The 22,571-nt window shown below is 35.1% G+C and overlaps 1 protein-coding gene across 1 annotated transcript in view; it reads left to right on the top strand.

Annotated features, from left to right (window-relative positions):
- The window catches only part of LOC111056912 (zinc finger protein 287), a 387,293-nt gene that overhangs the window by 331,977 nt on the left and 32,745 nt on the right, over positions 1-22,571 (top strand). Inside the window, exon 5 of the mRNA XM_039426996.1 lies at positions 12,770-12,879. Within this exon, the coding sequence (XP_039282930.1) occupies positions 12,770-12,879 (110 nt within the window). The remainder of the gene's footprint in view (positions 1-12,769; positions 12,880-22,571) is intronic.

Genomic DNA, 22,571 nt, shown 5'->3' with positions numbered 1-22,571 from the left:
TCCTATCACTTTCCTTGCCCTATTACCATAGGTAAGGAAAGTATTGTATTGCTTTCCGAAAAAAATTAAGGTACCCCAATTTCTAAATTTCTATACGTTTCAAGGTCCCCTGAGTCCGGAAAGTGGTTTTTGGGTATTGGTCTGTATGTGTGTGTGTGTGTGTGTGTGTGTGTGTGTGTGTGTGTGTGTGTGTGTGTGTGTGTATGAGTGTATGTGCGTCTGTGTACACGATATCTCATCTCCCAGTTAACGGAATGACTTGAAATTTGGAACGTAAGGTCCTTACACGGATCCGACACGAACAATTTCGATCAAATGCAATTCAAGATGGCGGCTGAAATGGCGAAAATGTTGTCAAAAACAGGGTTTTTCGCGATTTTCTCGAAAACGGCTCCAACGATTGTGATCAAATTCATACCTGAAATAGTCATTGATAAGCTCTATCAACTGCGACAAGTCCTATATCTGTAAAAATTTCAGGAGCTTTGCCCAATCTATGCAAAGTTTGATTTTAAATTCTCAATTATCAGCATCCATATATCTCTGCAATTAATGTTCAGTAACATTTCCACCTAAAATTGAAAATAAGCTTGAAATCCCAGAAAATGTGATTATTAGATTGCAAACTGTTGGCAACTGTTGGTTCTATTAAATCATTCACTACGAAGAGATAGCAGACCTCGTGTGTTTCCAGCGTTATTGACCTATTATCATCTGTCTCATATCTTTGCAGATGATATAGCGATCGTGGCTGATAGCTGGACAATGATGAATGGAATGTTGAGAGATGTGAGTGAGGCTTATGAGAGGTATGGAATGAGGATAAACGTCAGGAAGACAAAGTGCATGAGAATTGGTGCAGGGAGAGCAAGAATGGGGAATGCTGTACTGGAGGGTGAACAGTTGGAACAGGGTTCATCTTTCAAGTATTTAGGAAGCATAATGGAAGAGGATATGAAATGCAACAAAGAAATCAAAGTAAGAATTGCTATGGCAAAAACAGCATTCAATAAGAAAAAGAGAATTCTTTGTAGCCAACTGGACAAGACACTAAGGAAAAGGTAAGGAAAAGGCTAATAAAGTGCTATGTTTTGAGTGTGGCACTGTATGGTGCAGAAACTTGGACGCTGAGAAAGGAGAATAAGAGGAGGCTTGAGGCATTGGAAATGTGGATATGGAGAAGGATGGAGGGGATCAGTTGGAGGGATAAAGTTACAAACGAGGAGGTGTTGAGCAGTGGTGGGGAGGGAAGGAGTCTGCTGGATGTGATAAAGGGAAGAAAGAGGAGATGGCTGGGACATTGGATGAGACGGCAATGCTTGTTGGTGGATGCCATGGAGGGGACCATTCAGGGAAGAAGAGGAAGAGGGAGAAGAAGATACAAAATTTTGGACGACATCAAGGAGGGGATGAGCTACTATGCAACGAAGCGACTGGCAGAGAATAGAAGAGAGTGGAGGGCTGCTGCCATATAGAAGGACCTGCTTACGAGCAGAAAACTACAGACATATCTTTGAATAGTAGACTTGAGATGCGCGAGTACACTAGCGTCAGGTGATCAATTTTCATAACGGCAAGGAAAGTTGTGTGAGTGCGCCACACCAGATTTTTTTGAGATTTGTTATTGTATTTTTAAAAGTTATTGAACTAAAACACAGTAAGACAGTACTTATTTTGAGAAACGTAATTTCATTTGAAGAGTATATTTCATCTTTCTTTTCGATTTTTATTAATAATTGCATAATTGACAGTTGGGTAGGCCACTCAATTCTCGTTTTTATTTATTCAAATACTCTAATTCCGCTAGAATCAAGTCATTCCAACATATGAATATAGAGTATAAGATCAAGATCTGGCGAATCAACATTCTGTCACAGTCGAAATGATGTCAAAATAGAAAGTACCTTGTGGTTGTAAGAGGAGTACAGTATAAATTTATGATAAGATCCAATCCCGTAAGAACCTAAAAGGATGTGCGATGTATGAATCCCAGCCGCTGAAGCCTTACAAGAATTGAGATGCCCGTAATTTTCAGGGAACGCTGAAAGAGGTTTGGTGGAAGGAAGACAGTTTCGAAGGAAGAGTTGCTGTTGCTGATGCTGATGCAGCTGATGCTGATGCTGATGCTGATGCTGATACTGATGCTTCAGGGTGCTTTATGGTTGCCGAGACTAGTCGTTCGCCAGCCATTAACTGCCGCGATAAATCTGTAAAGCATGCAAGTCGGCTCGACTTCACCTCTGCGAATTCAATGCAAATATATTCGAATGGCGAATCAACTTGTTCTCTCTAAAATAACTTTGGAGATTACCGAGCAGAGCACAGACGAATTTCAGTTGGTCACAATGAGTAGATGTGTAACTTATAAAAAGGTATTGAATACTAATGATTCGAAATCCCTTAAAAGAATGAAAACATTTTGATATTTGACGCATAATATTCATATGACGACATAATATAAAATAGTATTGAAACGACTTCTTGAATGAATATGATCGTGAATGTGATCGACAGGAGAGAATAAGGACTCCCAAAGGGAAGTTTCAGACATCTCATTGAGGGGCATTTTTTGTTCGCTTTATGGGCAGATGAGACTATACAACAATATACTTTCTCATCTCAATCATCAATTAGTGGCCTTATGTGAAACATTTTTTATTTTATAAATAACTAGCAGGGTACCCGTGCTTCGCTACGGGAATTAAAAGATTAAATTATTTTTGTGAAACATTTATAATCTAAATCCTACCGTAATTGTTTAAATCGTTTTTGAGATTACGCCACAACTTGGCATGAAAATAATTGAGTCAAATCTTTCGAATAGTTGATTAATGTGTTGGAAGTGCTCTGTAGAAGAGTAGTCTTATTATTGCAGCGAATTTTGTAGAATATTGGGCGGGGCTGAAGAGCCGATCTCGACTTTATTCATTGGTAATTAATATTTCCCGTTGACAGTTATCAAATTAGCAGTGATCATGTTATTTTTGTTTTTGCTTGATGCAATTGAACATTTAATTCCAAATCAAGTTGATTCGGAATTTGATGACTCTGGTAGCCTATCCATGGATCTTCCTTATTCTCGAATTTTCGGCATAGCTTGTCGCTTACTTTTCGTTTCACTTATTCAAAAGTGTAAAAGCATGGATCTTAGCTTAAAACCAAAAGCTTAGGGATGAAAATTTGAATGTAAACTAATATGTAACTCAATTTAATTTCTAAATTGACAACTTTAGTATTTACTTGTGATCTATCAATATCAATAGATTTGTTTTGTGCCATGCAATGACATCACGAAAGGAAATAGGAGCAGCTGATGGAATATTATGTTTTTTTTTCGATTTAGTTTTTAGTGGATTCTGAAACATGAAAATATCAGGCCCAGTGGTAGCACAAAAGCCTGTTCAATCAGGATTAAATTCCATGAGAATTAATCAGAGCAGGGTTTTCTTTTTAATAGAAGGCTTCTCTGATTGGTTCTCGTGGTATTTAGTTCGGATTATGAATTAACAGACGGTGCAACTGGCTCTCTCAAGGCCATGGCTACGTACAAACATAGAGCAACATAGGAACAAATACAATAGATTCTGAAAAAATTAGTCGCATTTTTATCACCTCACAATGAACACCACATTCAACTACCATATGTTTGGAGAGACCGATTTTAAATTTCTTTCACTATCATCCGGTCAATTTCTAAATCTATTCTTCCAGATGTTCCATGAATACTGCATTGTTTTAAAATAAAGTCGCCAAAATTGGTAACTTAACTACAGCTATTATAATCTTTTTCATTTGCTCACACTCTCTTACGTTTTCAACAGACTATGGAAAATTTTTTTCTGATCAGCTGCTACTTGAGGGACCAATAATCCTTCTCAAGGAACTCCAGCGAATTTTCCCAGAGTTGAGACCTGTTCCAAAATAATGTTTTTTGTCGCAAATCCACTATATTCTTGATTTAATCAAAATCGTTAGAGCCGTTTTCGAGATCCGTCCGACATACATAAATATCCACAAACACACATATCAATACAAAAATTGCTTTCTTAGTATAATAATTATTATTGACTTCAACGATTATGTGGAAAGCCTATCAAGCCATTCAAGGAGAGCCTATTTCACATAATAATAACAGCTGGCATCAAAAGCAAAAATGTCAAACATGATTGAAATTGAAACAGTAGCGATCATTAACATTATTATCTTCATCTGATCTGAAGTAACCAGATTATAGTTAGATTCACATCAATTTGTCAGGATTGTTTGAATGGGGAGCATTGATGCTATTAATGAGGAATACTGACAGTCAACGAACTGTTATGCATATTCTCCAATATTTTTATCGAAAGCTACCTTCATCTATTTTCTTTGGTAGAACAATCAATGTTTCAGAATAATTGATTCATGGGAAAAGCGCCTTACTTCTATGATGGAAGGTATTTTTACATTGGGAAAAGCAACAACAGCTATTTGACCGTTTTAATAAATAGCCCCTTTCTCTCGCCCAAGTTGAATTTTGGCCGAATTTCTTCATTCTATGCAAACAGATTCCACAACGGACACTTCTGAAGTTTTAAAAATACCCTCCATATATCATACTGAATTATTAAAATCTCATCGAAATTGTTTAAGTAGTTTTCGCCATCTGTCGGATATACAAACAAAATTAGTCTTGATAGAATAGGATCAATTGATAGAAGCAACTCCCGTCATAAAAGTTTGTTTTATGAAAAATAAAAATCATCCACACTCCCAGGAATAGCTCTGATTGAAGCAGCAGTGCCCAATCAATTTGTTCTCGATGAATGCATTTTAATTAGTTTTTCAACTTGGTGCCAACCTAATGAAGTCATCTCAACTTAATGCCAACCTGACAAAATTATTAATTTAGTTGCCAGTTAACAACTGTTTCGAAGAGGTACTCTCTCTAGATTATAGTTCTATGGTAACATATGATATGGAAATTTGAATTATAATTAAGAGATTAGGAGAAGAAGAATATACATGCTAAAAGACGAACTTTAAACCCTTAAAAACCACCCTTAGAGTTGAGATATCACCAAAATATTTCTTAGTGAGCACCAAGGACGTATAAGGAATCTATATTCCAAGTTTTGTTGCAATCCATCCAGTAGTTTTCCAGAAATCGTGATCAGTGAGTCAGTGTGATAAGAATTTTATAAGTATAGATTTTTTACAAATAATCGATAGAATATTTTATCCAATTCTCACTTCAATCATCCTGGAAATAAGATTGCATGGGTCATGAAAGAGGTATTCATAATATTGAATCAGAGAGCAAACCCAAAATCATGTTTGTTTGATTGGCAAACTATATCGGGAATTATATGGACTATTATTTCAAGATTCATCATTAAAATTTGTTGATTTAATCAAGTTCTAATTATTATCGTAATATTCATGTAGCGGTAATACTCTTTATACAAGGACAGAATTTTTCAAAGCAAATAATCACTATTTTGTATACTATCACCTTTTCTATAAGTCAACTTGAGCGTTTTCAATTTATTTCATGATTATTCAATGAATCACAGAAAACTAATACTATACTGGAGAGATTTCCTGTTAACATAAATTTTTCAACTACTTTTTTTTTCATTTCCACCTCAGCTTTAACAACTAGATGAATTATGTTTAGATCCAAACGACACAATATTCTCAGAAAATATACAATATGTTGTATTTGAGCACTGCACTGAATATTCGAAACACTTAGTTCATATCGAGGTTAGAGCGGATGGATGGATTCACGTGTTCAACATATTAGGATGTTTGTGCTTTATGTAATAGTGAACTATGATGTGCTGTCAAATACACCATTTATAAAATACTGTCAAATACAATATGATGTGCTCTGTGATACAATATTTTCCAATATTGCCCAGAACTTGTATACACGTTTTTAATGTTAGAAATTTTAATTCAAGCTGGTGAAGCCATTATTTTACAGTTTTCCAACATTTCCGAGAATAACCTCATCATTTATTCAGAAAGTTGTGTAAAACAAGCAATTTTTCCATTTGAATGGACTGGACAAGCTAGCATAATCGTGTCGACCAACTGTAAAAAGCATTTCAAGATGAAAGTATTTTCCTCTTGGCAGACTATGAAAGGATTGAATAAACAAGGGTAAAAATTAAATGAGCTGGGACGCGAAATTACAATTGCAAGATCAGAATGGGGTAGAGAGATGGAAGGGGGGGCAAGAGCCAGGAGGCGCCTTAATCCGCTACGTTTCGTGCTTTTATTCGCATGGTAATTGATTTATTTTGAATTGCCAGGCGCTACTGCTTTCTTCCGCCGCTCCACCTTCCACCTCTTGGCACAGCGCTGAAGAACGCTGATAATATTACGAGATAACACAGAAGGAAACAAGCAAGCTAAATTGGAAACGGTTACAAGAAGTCTGCCTGGCTTTTGCTAAGTTTGGCTGGTTCCCTAGCAACATGAACAATGGCATGACCTCACTTTGTTGTGTTCAATTCCGCCATTGTCTTGTCTCCGTGATGGAGATGCTCTCCTATCTTCTTCTCTCGAATAGTTTGTGTAATTTTTCACCTCAATCCTCATTTCTCACTAATCTAGTACATAACAGACACACTAAAGTATTATTGACAAACTCCAGTTGATTATACATCTAAACGATCATGCATCCATTCATTCTTTCATTAATTATTCATTTCATGAAGGAAATGAATGTGTCCAATGATCTTATTTTTGTATAGTTTTTATTTTCTTCATTCGAAATCAACAACGTTTTTTGTCCAATAGTACTGCTGAAACTAATCAAGTTCACTAGAGTTTAATTTTATTAGGCTTGTCACAAATGTTAACGCGACACGTGACACGAGTCGGCTAGCTAAATTAATACCACAATATAATAATATTATAATGTTCACACGTTCTAGCTTCGTCTCTATGTGAACATTATAATATGATATTAATTCATCAAGCGTCACGACAATTTGCGACAAGCCAAGTGTTACAGCTACAAAATAAATAATTTATTTTGAATGAAGTGGCTGCTTTGTCTGTGTTTGCTGACTTCCCGTCCTGTTAATGTAAATTTTCACTTCATGTGTCACGAATACATATTTTTTTAAGGTTTTATTCTTCGTCAAATTGCATTCTTCGTTGATGTAACCTCTCTCAAACAATCAGATTCGTCATAAACTCACATTATAAACATACCTTATATCAAGGGAATGTCATAGGATGAACAAAAAAAAAATCTTTACCTGAATCTGCAAGGGTCTTTTCAAAACCCTTCTTGATGAAAGGCAGTGAGAGAATTCTTTTAGTTGGTTAAGAACCGTAGCTACGTCTAAACGAAGAACAATTTTGAACAGTTACTAAGTACCGGTCTTTTGATAACCATAGATAACAATTTGGTTTCATTATTATTATCTACTTATCGATGTCACAACTCGGTTCACCTGACTACAGACGACAGACGGATTCAGTTGTTGTTTATAGTTTACTGAGTTGCCACTTATAGTAGGCCTACCGAGAGCTGTATAGGCTATATGGCCGAGCCTTCCCAAGTATGTGTGAAAAGTTCATGTGGCTCTTTTGATCATAAATTCTCACTTTCATTCGGTGACTCATGGATAGGCGTTTTATCAGAAGGTACACTTCAACTTATTAATGACTTATTGGAATCCAACAATCTGTCAATAATATTTGTATTTACTACTTTTCAATGAACAAAATTATGGATCTACAAATGTGAGCAATAATGTTTTTCAGTGCATACAAAACCTCCATTATCTTGATGCATGATGATCATCATCAACCCGCTAATTCTTGTTCAACGTAATTAATGATTGTTAAATTTCCCTTATAATAAGCTTTCAGAGTATTAATAACCTATAACACTACTTCACAAAGTTTTCATAGATTGTTTCTTGATAGTTTTGGTAACTTGATAAGATCTAGGGACGTATTTATCCTACTAACCCTTTTTCAACACAGAAATATTCTCCATTTTCTGTGTTTCTATAAAAAAAAAACATAAATTCAACAATATTTATTCAACCGATTATTGTGATGTGATTCAATCCGTTACAGTACTGTGAATTTATTATCAGTCTATTATCAATCATTAAACTATCTTATACTTTTGAAGAACTTTTCCAAATATTGCAGTTTGAATTCTCTATTGTTATGGCTCTAATGTTATGGAATGCCTGAATGAAAGTAACTGCTGGCTGTAGTGCAGTATTTCGAATAATGTTTCAGATATAGAAATTATGAAAGTTTCGAAAAAGTTTCCTGCACTATTTAATTATAGGAAATAACCAGTATCTTTTAAATATTTCTTCTGAATTATACACTACTAGTTTCGACATTTACTCCATCCTTAAGTGTGTTTGTTTCTGTATTTTCAAGTTTTTTGTTTCAGTACTAATTGAAAAAAACAAGTTTTTACGGACTATTCTATCGAGTTTTGATTCACCATTACTTGAGCGCTTCTCTCATCTACTCTCAACATTTTAAACTCAAATTTTGTTTCTCACAAAGCTGAAGCTTTCTCGGTCGTTCTTTCTCTCACTTCTGTTCTACTTTCGTCTCTGCGCTCTCTTGTTCATGAGAACATTAGATTGTAATATAGCTGGTCATTAGCGCAACATATTTATTATGATGAAAAAATCCTCTCCTTTTTTTTTGAGCACGCTAGTGATTATCGGAGTTTAACGCATAAAGAGGAGAACTATGGTCCGTTTATTGCTAAAGCGTTTTTAAATTACGGTCTCTGTTCTACTTTCAACAGGGGAAGTTGAAAACTAATCTTTTCGGCAAATCAGTGCATAAGTGAAGTTTTCTGATATTATTTATTGCTGACGTTGATTATCACCAACTAAATGAATAAAATAGTACACTTTCGGTAATTCACCTCCGAATAGAGAGTCCAAATCGAACTATCTATTTCAATAATGATACATGAAAGATAGTGTTATTAGAAGTCGATTTGAAGCAGCAGTGTGTATGTTTTGGATATTCTTTTGAATTGATAACAGAGATACTCATTGAGTAAGCTTTGGATGAATTGGAAAAATGAATTATTGCATATTTCATTTCAGATTATTCAGCATACTTGGTGTACAGTATATAGTATGAGTACAGTTAGAATTCAAGAGGCAACCAAAAGGCATGCTATTAATCAACTCTACATATTATCTAATGTGTCTCCCGTCGTTCTTTGATTAGATATGTAATCATTTTAAAATTATTTCTTCTGTTGTTAGATAGTTGTCAGATATCTATCTGATACTAACTTTCAAAAAAGATAACTATGGCCTTAGTTAACAATGACAACTATCCAGAAATCTACCTGCTATGATTTTGGTTGATCTGATTCAATTTCTATTAAGTTTTTTCACCATTCTTATATCGCCAATGATCGAAACCAATCATTTGAAAATTTGAATACTATATGTATTAAGCCTACATAACTATCCATCCTATTGTTTTTTAATAGGCTACTAGTCCATTAATTCCTAGCTCCCTTACGAGCCTGCATTGATTCTGTGGAAAAAAAAGTTTGATTAATGATACACATTTGACTTATTCCATCAAATAAATCTTGCGGGTTTGTATTACTCATGAATTTATTCCGAAACCACTCATTTTAAGCACATTACAGTATTATCGAAGAAAAATATAATCTACGAGTAAGTTATAGCCTATATTCCAGGAATTTCAATCGTATCAAAGAATCTCTATTTTGATAATGTATTCAAAGTTTTATCCTCTTTGGTATCTGAAATTCTGATTTAAGCACGTGGTTGGAGGTTGGAAGCAATCAAACTTTCAAATCAGTATAATCACAGAGTAGAGAAGCACTTCAGGTATATTTATTCCGTGGCATTAGTTTATTAGTTTCTTTTCAAAATTGAATATAATATTATTCATTCACCTAAACTTATAAATAGTTCCCATCGTGGATGAATGTGTTTCTAGAAATAGACAATTGATTGTATCAGTCCTTTATATTCATAATAATGTATTGTTACAAAAGGGGATCACATTGTTTTATCATATCAACCAGTAATTCTTCATTTAATTTTTTCATTTCAATTCGATGGTCTGAATAATGGATATCACTAATGTTATTCATATGTCAAATAATAATTGAGTTCACTCCACGTGTAAAAAGTTTGGAAATAACTATCGGTCGCCGACATAGTCAGACAGGCGAGAGCGCGGTTCCGCTTAATTGTAAAAATCACGCGTTGTAACAAATTGACAAATTATTTGATTAGATTTTGTTGCTGGCGCTGACCGATGTATCGATTGGTGTTGTCGTGAAGGGCCAGCACTGCCAGCACACTAAATTATTTTATTCCACCAAGTATGACGCTATAAAGAGGGTTTGATTGCTATGTCGGCTCTGATTGGGGTCGCAGCTGTGAGGAACTCCTTCTCCCTATTTTCCGTTCCGTCACTATTTCCCCTCCATAACTGTTTCCCACCACACCATTCCCTTTTGTAGCGTTTCCCAAAACTGGAAGAAATTATTGCTGCATCATCTGTGCTCTCACTCCATCAACTAAGTCTCTCACTCAATCCCAACTTCCTATTATGCTGGATTTTTCAGTCTCCATCAATGTGTCCTTGACTCGTCCATGGAACAATTTATTCATTCGAGAGAAATGAATAAATTTCGGCATTTTGAGTTTGGCTTGGTTCACAGGCAGTGATGGTGTTTCAATGTTATTTTCAGAACTGCGTCAGTTTTTCGGGAATAATCTTATCCCAAAACAACTTATTTTCTTTTTCCAATATTAGTCAGCTTACTCAATTTTAAACCGCTATTCGTGAAAGCAGCCACAATATTTCATTGTTATTTATATTATGAATTTATTGTTATCTTATGAACATCAAATCACGATTACATAATAGTGGACGTCATTACGCTTTCTTTTTTTCTATGAGATATTGTTCTACTGTATCACAGAATAATCAAGTACAGTAGCGTGAATTGAAATACTCAATTGAGAACGTATCTGACAATTTCATTATTAGATAAAATTGTTTAATATATTGAAAAAGTGATTTTTCACTATTCATCCATCTTCTAATGGTACGCTCCAATTTCAGAAATAAATATTATAATGGAAAAAATACAAGAAACTATAAACCTCAATTTTGCATTGACTAAAAAATTCATTCATCCTACAGCAATAATTCACAAAAGATAAAATCTGGTGTGACGCACTCACACAACTTTCCTTGCCGTTATGAAAATTGATCACCTGACGCTAGTGCTCCCGCGCATCTCAAGTATACTACTATTTAAAGATCTGAGCCAGCTGGTGACAGGACAATAACGCTATAGACACACGAGCTCTGCTATCTCTTCATAGTGAATGATTTAATAGAATCAACCGTTGTCAACAGTTTGCAATTGGATAATCACATTTTCTCGAATTTCGAGCTTATTTTCAAATTAAGGTAAAAATGTTACTAGAATTTAATTGTAGAGATTTTCATGCTCAATCTTTTCCACTTGGAATTTTTTGTTTTAATTGTATCTGAAGCCTGATAATTGGGAATCTAAAATCAAACTTTGCCTAGATGGGGCGGAGCTCCTGAAACTTTTACAGATATGGGACTTATGACAGTTGATAGAACTCATCAATGACTAATTGAGGTATGAATTTGATCAAAATCGTTGGAGCCGTTTTCGAGAAAATTGCGAAAAACCCTGTTTTTGACAACATTTTCGCCATTTCAGCCGCCATCTTTAATTGAATTTGATCGAAATTGTTCGTGTCGGATCCTTATATTGTAAGGACCTTAAGTTCCAAATTTCAAGTCATTCCGTTTATTGGGAGATGAGATATCGTGTACACAGACGCACATACACACACACACACACATACACACACACACACACACACACACAACACACACACACACAAAACACACACACACACACACACCACCACACACACACACACACACACACATACACACACACACACACACACACACACCACACACACACACAAAGACACACAACACACACACACACACACACACACACACACACACACACACACACACACACACACACACACACCACACACACACACACACCACACACACACACAACACACACACACACACACACACACCACACACACACACACACACACACACACACACACACACACACACCACACACACACACACACACACACACACACACACACACACACACACAACACACACACACACACGGTACTCAAAAACCACTTTTTTGGACTCAGGGGACCTTGAAACGTATAGAAATTTACAAATTGGGGTACCTATTACCTATGGTAATAGGGCAAGGAAAGTAAAGAAATACATGAAAATTTCAAGCATGAGATAACATATGTCAACAACACATTCTTACCTGTCTTTCTTATCTGAACCTGTGGAGGGGTGTCTCACACTCTAAACAAGAAATCCACTGAGACTCAAGAAACTACAATGTCAGTAGAAAAATAAAATGAATGGGGAAAAAACTAGACGGTAGAGAAAGAATTTATAGAGTTTTCTAGCTGATCCTTACAGAATATTGCTGAAATTTTTCATGTGATGAAGTTGAAGTGAAGTGTATTGGAGCCAGTTCCAAAGTCTTGTTTAAGTCAAAAATGGGTGTGAGAACAAAAGTTGATTACAAATGATTATAACGGAACAGCATTTCGTCAGTCTCAATCGAATAATGATGATTTTTGGTCTGATTTATTTACAGTAGGAAGTTCGGAGGAAGCAAAAGGCGCGCCCGATTCCAGTAAATTAGCAGTCAAAAAGCCACGGCCTAAAGCTTCCTCACCCAATAGGCAAGGACCCCAACAATGTCAGGTGAGTCATCTGAAACTAATCTTTTTCCATATGAAACTCTCATTCCATGACTGACTATCGCGATAGTTATATTTCAATAATTAATAGACTAGACACAATCAGGAAAGTTTTCGTAACATGTGTGTTATGTTGATTAGTCAGTTGTTGATTATCAACTTCACTTCCAATGTTTCCAATGTTTTCGATTTTGCAATTGAGATTTAAATAATTCCACTATTCAACTAAAACATCTGGAACATGTAAAAATCTACCTCAGTCACACGGTCTAATTTGATAGAGTATTGTTATTGAGTATCTTGAATCTTTATAACTTCACTGTTTATCTCTTATCGGGAAAGATTGAGTATTCATTACTTGGTAACACGTGAGTCAATGAGTTGCAGCATCAGTTGGGAAACTTGCACTGAAACTGCAAGACTTGCATCAGACTTCATTTGGAAGTCAAATTGCAGAAATTGCTGTTTATTGACATTCAAAAATTCCAAGTTTTTCAAAGTTTTTGATTGGTTTTCAATCATTTTCTCCGCCCATTTCTTCTCACTATTAATTGCAACAATTTCTAGATTCTGACAATAGTTGTGATAGATCTATTCTTTTGAAGGTGTCTTTTGAAAGATATATTACCTCACACTATTTAAATGTTTCATTGATGGATATCCATCAGCTGCAAATGATTTCAAATTCCATCTAAATTGTTGTGATACCTCTGTTCAGAAACTATAATTTCCTTGAATAAGAATTATACCGTCTCGAAATATCACTTAGCCATGGGAAGGGGTGTTGAGGTATATTTTAGATGTCTTGCTCCCCCTCCACCACAGAGCTATCAAGGGTTGGAAGTAGTGTGATGGGGTGGGGAGAGTCGACTAACGAGTCCGGGTCTCTCCAGACAGTAATTCACGACCCCATTACGCGTGGCCCGGTAGGATGGAGTGTGGGCCACGAGGAGTATGAGGCCAAGCCCTGGACCGGGTCAGATCCCAGGTGACCAGTACTTAATGGTCTGTCCTCGTTCTACTCTTAAACGTCCACCATTCGTTAGTGCTCATGTAAATTCAACTATACTCATTAAGCGTATAAATTTGCGCGAATTTATGTGCGGAAAGTGCTGCCTGGAATGCGGGACTAACTGAAATGACGGCCCCAACACGAAACGACCTGCAAGTTAAGGTAGCACTGATCTTCAGTCAGATTCAGTTGTATGAATCGAAAAGGGCAATTGTGAACACTAGCATGCTCATTAGTGGGATAATATTGCACTGATAAAATGAACAAATGATATTACTCTCTCTATGCCTAAAGGAGAGGTTGTCACTAATGGACTGATAAATTTATTATAAATTCACAAAATCCTCCAATGTGAAGCAACATACATAATATAAACAGTTATCCATCGGAAAAAGATCCCTCTTCAATTGGAACATTCAGTATGACTGATTTATTATTTATCCTTTCAACTTGCTAATTTAGAACCAAGAAAAATAATTCAAAAGCTTGGCTTTGAACCTTGGGAAATGTAGATCTTCTCAACATGACGTGGCCTGTGGCTCTGAAAGATTCATAATATGAAACAAACTACACGATAGTAGTGATTTACACAGGAATTTCTCAAATAACAGTAGATAGCCTCGTGGTATCTTTTCATTTCTGCTCCTCAGTGCAATCGTATGACGACACAATAATTCTTCTTCAGATGAAAACTAATAAAAGGGAGCGAATGCCAGCGACATGATTTACACTGTTTTAGGGAACGCAAGATTATTTCGGACAGATTTAGGAGAGAGGAAAAATTACGACCGATATTAAACCGCAGGTCGCAGCGCACAGAGGCTAGTCAAGCCGCAATGATTCACGACCACGAATGCGAATCTCCTTGGCTGCTTCCATTCAGCCGAACACAAGGTAAACACACTAAAGAAAACGAATTGCACAAGAAAAGAATCGTAGCCTAAATTTTTCGGAAACCGCAGCTTTTCTAGATGTCTCCCGAGTAACGAACGGCTGTTACGCAGGAAAAAATGCTGCGCCATATAGCTTTGGCTTCATGAAAAAGTTTTGGCGACATGAAGAATGGTGATGAGGTTTGGAATGTCCTAGGAAAGTGATTTTTTTCAAGCGAACTGGCTTTAGACGAAGTATTGCTCTATGAATTCACATTGATCTTGGAAGTTATATTTTATTCACATAATTTTTAGGTGATTGAGGAATAATCGGCATGATCATAGAAAAATCCTTAATCTACCGAGGATGGTTATAGGCCTATTCTAGATTCTTCAAGATTCCAGTAGGTCAAGTTTTCAGTTCGTCAAGTTTTTAATTAGACTCTTGCGGAGCACGGGTTGCCTGCTAGTAAATTAATAAAGTGTTCAACAGTCTTAATTGAATATTGTTTGAGAAATTATGATCAATATTCATGAACAACAAATTAAGATCCGTCTGAAGCTTCTTCTCAGGAGTGAAATGCTGTTTATTGCATTCATTGAAAAACTATGAAAAGTTAATTTAATATGATAGTATTTTCGGTAGAGCAGGCATGTCCTTTGTCTATTATGCAAAGAATGGAATTGATTGCTATCAACTTTGATAATGATTCACGGTCTCAATGAATGTGCCCTGCATTGATACAATCATGTATCTCAATGGATTGATGTTGCTTGTATTTTAATTTCGAATCTTTTCCAAGTGGTGAAAAAATAAACAAAATGTGCAATAGCTTATTCAATTATAATATTTTTCAATCAATCTCATATTCCGTGAGGCATTTCGAAACTTGACACTGCAATCATTGAATTGGAACTGATGTAACAAATAGAAATGACATATCACATTTGAATTATTCAACAGGAGATAATGAATTCACAAATATGGTAGTTTTCCAGCTTCACTACATCTAATTTTCATAGGATAAAAATTGACAATTTCCTGTGCGACAAGCTGACTCCAATGTGAGACAACTTCACAGGAATTAATGATTTCAGTTGTAAACTTCTTGTGTTCATTTATCAAAAGTTAGTCACCAGTGAGTTCAGTTGTAGCTGTAGCCTGCTGCTTTACATTTGTGCAGTGTTGGAGTTCAACAACTTCCAAATAATGGAAGAAAAATTGTCAGAGAACTTAAGTGCAATTAATCCAACTAGAAACTGCGAAGTAAAGTGATACAAGCGACAATAAGGATGTCACTCGAGGAGAAATATCGACATCTGGGTGTCACAACTAATTGCGTTCAGAAGGATCGATAGACGTCATATTTACACGGCTCCCTATTTCATGTTCACCTGTTACCGAAAGTTTCAGGTTCGTGTAACTGTAGAACCCCTCAAGTGTTATTATGGAAGTCGTCTTCTTAGAAACAATAGGCTCCACAGGCCTCATAATGAAAATTAGAAGACATTCAAGTTGCACTTCTCATATAGGCTGCTGATGTCACATGGAACTGACACCCTAAGACCGGTTGACAATATAATATCGGAAATATCTTTCCTCAGCCAAAAAGTTGTCAGTCTCTTAAATAGTATTCCATATTTTTCTCCAATCATTCTTCTGTGGAACATTAACAGTATTTGTAGCGAAATTTTGATAATATATGATTATGTTTCATGAACAAACTGAATGCATTACTTAGCATTATATAATGTTCATTCTTCCGTAAAAATAGAAACTATAACCTATATTTTTCTCATTCTCTCTTATTCGATCCCTAATATGGAATGGAATGAGCTCATTTTCAATCTCAGAGAACATAGTTACAAACAATTGGAGAATATACAATAATTTTAGAATAATATACTTCTCACCTAGAAACTAGTCTGTGTGTGGGGAGTGTCGTTCACAATACTATGTATTTTCTTCATGCATAACAACACTTTTCTATATGAATTATGCATACATGAATGGAGCTAAAGCTGAATCGCGAGTTGTGTGGATGGATGTTTGTCTATTCGGCAAGCAGTGAACATTCGTGCTCGTTGTTTCAGCCGGCTCCAGACATGTGACATTCGGCGAAACCAAGCCTACTCGCCGAATCACGAGTAGTGTGGATGGATGTTTTGTTATTCGACAATCAGTGAACATTCGTACTCGTTGTTTTCCCGGTCAGGGTCGAACATCAAAGTGGACGAATATTCGGCAAAAGGCACATGAAATGTACATATCATTATGTTAATATAGAACTGTAATCTAGTGATACTACCTCTTCGAAACAGGTGGTTAGATAACATTCGATGGTTAGATTAGATTAGATGGTTAACATTAGATAACATTCGGTTAGTTCGACGGTAGATAAAGCCGGCTCCAGACATGCATCATTCGGCAAACACTGAGCAGCGACTCGCCGAATCGCTAGTAGTGTGGATGGATGTTTGTCTATTCAGCAAGCAGCGAAAATTCGTGCTCGTTGTTTCAGCCGGCTCCAGACATGCGGAACTCGGCGAACACCTAGCATACTCGCCGAATCACGGGTAGTGTGGATGGATGTTTGGTATTCGGCAAGCAGTGAACATTCGTGCTCGTTGTTTTCCCGGTCGGTGTGGAACTTTTGAGCACATCAAAATGGACGAATGTTCATGTGAAATGTACATACCATATGATAATATAGAACTATAATCTAGAGATACTACCTCTCCGAAACAGATGGTTAAAATTGGTAACTAAATTAATACCCAGTCCAATTTTGTAAGGTTGGCATTAAGTTGAGGAAGGTTTCTAAAGAAGATTTGAGTTCTGTCACTTCATTATCATGGGGTACAAGGAAAATGCACTAAGTGCAATTTCTCCAAAATTTGATTTTTCATTATTTTTAATCAATTCTATAAACTATGAATATTAAATCATATCAAATCAAGTAATCAATTATCAAACAAATGAAGATTATTCCATATCTTGCAGTATGATATTATTTTGTGGAAAATCACTACAAGGAAATTAAAATTGATGAGAAATTTACTTTTATGGATTTAGTGGATTTTCCTTGAACATTTAAAATGTTAGTACCAAGTTGTAGAACTTATCTATATTAGAATAAATAAAAATTGGCTTATACACGTACGGGATAGGAAAATTATGTTTCATGCATTATCACGCCTAAACTACTGGACTGAAATTAACTTGAAATTTTGCATATAATTAACCGAAGATGGTTTCAGGCCTACTTCAAGCTCTTCAAGATTCTACTCGTTCATGTTTTTAATTTGTCAACTTTTAAAATAGATCCTTTCTGAGCACGAAAGGATCTTACCTGCTAGTTAATGAATAATTCAAATCTTGATGAAAACTAGATAATAACCAGTCCCGTTCAGGTTATTGAATTATTTAAATATTTCTACAAATATTTTTTTTTAATCAATTGAAGTTAAAATTCTAGGCCTTTTCATGTCCTATACAGTTATTGACCTCAGTACATAAGGTTTGGTTTATTTATAAAAGCAGAATAAGATTGAAAAGCATCTTCAATTTCGAGATCCATGTTTATTTATTTATTTGGTTAGCACAAACAATATAATGATCGAGAAAGAAAAAACAGGCTATTGCCTAAAAGTTTTCCAATTTCCTAATTTAGTTTCAAATTGTCCAAATATTATACATAGGTTATGTCCATTTCAATTTCTACACCAAATCACAATCTGAGAATATAGATTTGAATAAAACAAACAATTTTAAATTTGGATAGATTGATAGTTAAACTTTCGTAAAAACATGAAACAAACTTTAAGTTCACATAAAAATAATAAAACCATTTAAATTTTGAGTTCGAAAATATCACGTTCACCTTAGCTACATAACAGCTCTTTCATGTTGACGGTAGATGACATTCAGTTGACGAGTATTTACTATTCCCAAAACGAGCAACTGCTCGGCAAACCACGCATGTGTGTAGATGTGTGCTCGTTAATCGTCAAATTTCTAGACAAATAGTTCGCCGAACGCCGAACATTCGCTGCTTGCCGAATGACACATGTCTGGAGCCGGCTTAACATTCAGTTGACGAATATAAGCTATTCCCAAAACGAGCAAGTGCTCGGGAAACCACGCATGTGTGTAGATATGTGCTCGTTATTCGGCAAATATCAAGACGAATAGTTCGACGAACGTCGAACATTCGCTGCTTACAGAATGACGCATGTCTGGAGCCGGCTTACTACAGCTTACTACTAGCCGACTATACCTAGAGTATCAAACATCTGATTATGGAAATGAATTTATTGTTTGTTGAATTTTCTGTTTCAAGCATATAAGTAATTATTGTTATAGAAACTTTCATATGATATTATCTCAAAGTTAGTAGACAGAACAGTCTACTTCGTTGATATTATCTAGCGGAATGGGAGAAAGTGAGAAAAAAATTATAAATATTTAATATGAGAAATGAAAGCATGATGTATTAGGAACAATAATCAATGAATAAAATCAATGATGAATGCTAATTTTTTTCAATTCAAATTTATTGAAAATACACAAAACAAGACAAAACAAAATTACAAAGAATTACGAAACAAATAAAACACAATAAAATGTTACAAATATAAAAAACCATGGGCTTTGTGTTTGGGTGTGTTGGAGAAGAGAAAAAAAGAGAGGAAGATACCTAGCCAACTATGGTTTCCCATGTAATAGGCAGGCAAAGAAGAGAAGAGAAGTAATGAGGAAAAAAGAGAAGGGAGAAATGGGGGGAAGGAAGAAAACAGAGGAATAAGTACTCAAAATAAAGGTAAGCGAGTCCACTGAAAAATGAAAAAACAATGCTGGAGCAGAAATCTCGAGTCATATATCTAAATGGAAGAAGAAATTACTGTATGTCTAGTTTTTTATATCCAGTTTGATTTTTCCGCTGATCTTATTGTCCATGAGGAAGTGATTTAGAATGAGGTTTATTATTTTAGTACCTATGTAAATTAACTGCCTCCTTATACATTCAATATTAGTGATATAGGTTACATATTTGTTAGCAGTGGCCCTCAGATTATAATAATTGAGAGTAGAGTATATTGTGAGAGGAAAATCGGATCTATATTTTATTAAGTACTCAATTACGGTTTTTATGTATAATTGACGTATAGTCATGACCTCAAAATCACTAAAAACCATATCCGTTGGATAGAGCCTGGGTTTGCTTAATATAGTTTTAATTATCAGTTTTTGTGCTACAAATAATTCTTGACAGTTGAATGACAAACACACAAAACAAGTCAAAACAAAATTACAAAGAATTTCGAAACAAATAAAACACAATAAAATGTTACAAATATAAAAAACCATGGGCTTTGTGTTTGGGTGTGTTGAATGACAAATAATATGACAGTTGAAACAGCCTCCCCAAACAACTATGCCATACTGCAGAATTGACTTGACTAGAGCATGATACATCATTTTCAGGTGGTTCTTATTAAGAATTCTGTTAACTTGGTAAAATTTAAAAGATAAATATCTAATTTTTCTACATATGTATTTAATATGAACATCCCATTTAAGGTTTTCATCAATTATGATTCCCAAATACTTAGTATTATTGACTTTTTTAATGGTGGGACAATCACAATTACCCAAGTTTAAATTGCACTGAGAATGGAGTCTCAAATCTTGATTCTCGTTAGGCTGCCCTACTCTATTTGCAGAGAAAGTTATGTAAATATTTAAACTTAAGGTATTCTTATCTAACCACTTTTTAATTAAAAGCATATTATTTTCAGCTAGGGTATGAACTTCATTCCATGAATTACCGTGAAAAATAGCTGCAGTATCATCTGCAAAGGATATCACAGTTGAGTTTAGAAGTCTTAAATTTAAAAAGTCATTTACATAGAGTATGAAAAGGATGGGAGAAAGTACAGTACCTTGAGGAAGACCATAAGAAGTTAAGTTAGTTACACTGGATTGATCATTTATGGTTAGGGACTGGGTTCTATTACTCAGATAGCTTTTGAACAATTTAAGCGAGACTCCTCGAAAACCATAGGACTCCAGTTTATTGAACAAAGTATTATGAGGTATTGTATCAAAAGCTTTGCGTATATCCAGGAAGACCGCAATAGTTTTCTTATTGAAGTTTATTTTATCAGATAAAGTATTGATGAATTTTATTAGAGCGAAATATATGAAGATCATATTTTACTGGTTGCATGTCCAATGCCAGGCAGCCACAAATCCATTCTACACTTGAAGACTTGCAATGCTTGCCCCCTCAGAGAACAAAATATCCTAAGATGAGAATCTGAATACCTATATTCAATCTATTCGTAGTTGTGTTCATCGCGTGTAAATATATTTCCGTTTTTGAATATATAAGTTGCTAAATCCAAATCGATTGTTTCAAGGCATTCGTTATTAAATTTGCTTTCATGAGTAAAATAAATAACTATTTACATGGAAATTGTAATATATTATGTTATAATGAGTTGAAACTAAATTGAACAAATCGTGGTAATTGGATATCCAACTTGAGAATACAGTATCGAGGTATCTGGTTAACTCGTTTGTTCTCGTTATAGCGTCATACATCGTGTGCGAGTTGGGTTGTTTAGTTGGGACGGAGTTGTTTTCAATCAGTAGTAGTTGCTGTTCAAGAGAGTAGGAAGGAAGATACGCCAGGCAACCTCCACACTACACTTGTGTTCAAGCAAACTTAGAGTCGAACTATTTTCATTATAAACAACCTGAACTTCCAAGCATGTCACATTTGCACGCATAAGTATTTCAGGTCGCCTTCCCTACCGATATAGTGGCATTCACTCCATTCTGTCAGCATTGGTTGAATGAGAAGTGTTGATGTTATTATTACAAGAAATACTGACAGTCAAAACTGGTTATCACTTTGAAACTCTACAGCTTCCTAATATTAGTGTAGGAAAACTAAACTTCAAGCACGTGCCATAAGTAAGTATGTACTATGTACACTGTATTGACAGAATAAGAATGAGGTCTAGATTGCAAGATTTAAGTAGGTCGATGCAGGATCCATTCCAAAACTTGTTTCATAAGTTTAGCCTGAATGAATAACAAATTTGATTTCTTGCATCATGTATCATGCTTAGAAGTGATATTCATGAAGGAACAGAATGAAAGTGCGCTTTTGGTTGCAATATATCAGATGGATGCAGTATTGATGAATAATTAAAAAAAAATGATTCATATGAATCATTCTTAAAAAATGATTCATATTTTTTATAAGCTCAGCAAGGATAAACACATAGTTGTGAGATTGAACAAGTTCAGGAATTACCTGTCAAACTTATGAATCATTTGTAACTTCCAATGTAATCATTGTAACTATTGTGTTATGGAAGCAATTTTTGGGAGAATTCCTGTTTGCTTCCATGTTGTCATGTTTGCATACATGAATAAATGAATAGTTTAAGAAAAACTCATCATGATTGACACATTTTTATTATTCATACCATTTTCTCATGGACAAATTAACCATAGGCTTCATTGATTGTTCAACAGTAACTCTGTGCTGAAAAAGTTATGGGAGATCTCTGAACAATTCTTGATTAATACAATTTGTGAATATGTATGTGAAATGAATCGTTAGAACACGGAACTGATCTCTTGCACTGTAGCTGTTTGTCAACATCTTGCAGGTTAGCGTATCAAAATCAAATCAAATCAAATTTTATTTCGCCATAATAAAAATAATAATCCTTAATACAAAGTTGAAAAAAACATCGATTAAAATCATCAAAAATACAAATTGTATTGTA

The sequence above is a fragment of the Nilaparvata lugens genome, chromosome 4, assembly GCF_014356525.2.
Source record: "Nilaparvata lugens isolate BPH chromosome 4, ASM1435652v1, whole genome shotgun sequence".
Classification (NCBI taxonomy): domain Eukaryota; kingdom Metazoa; phylum Arthropoda; class Insecta; order Hemiptera; family Delphacidae; genus Nilaparvata; species Nilaparvata lugens.
Note: the sequence above shows the minus strand (reverse complement) of the source record. Positions and strands in the feature narration are given on the sequence as shown.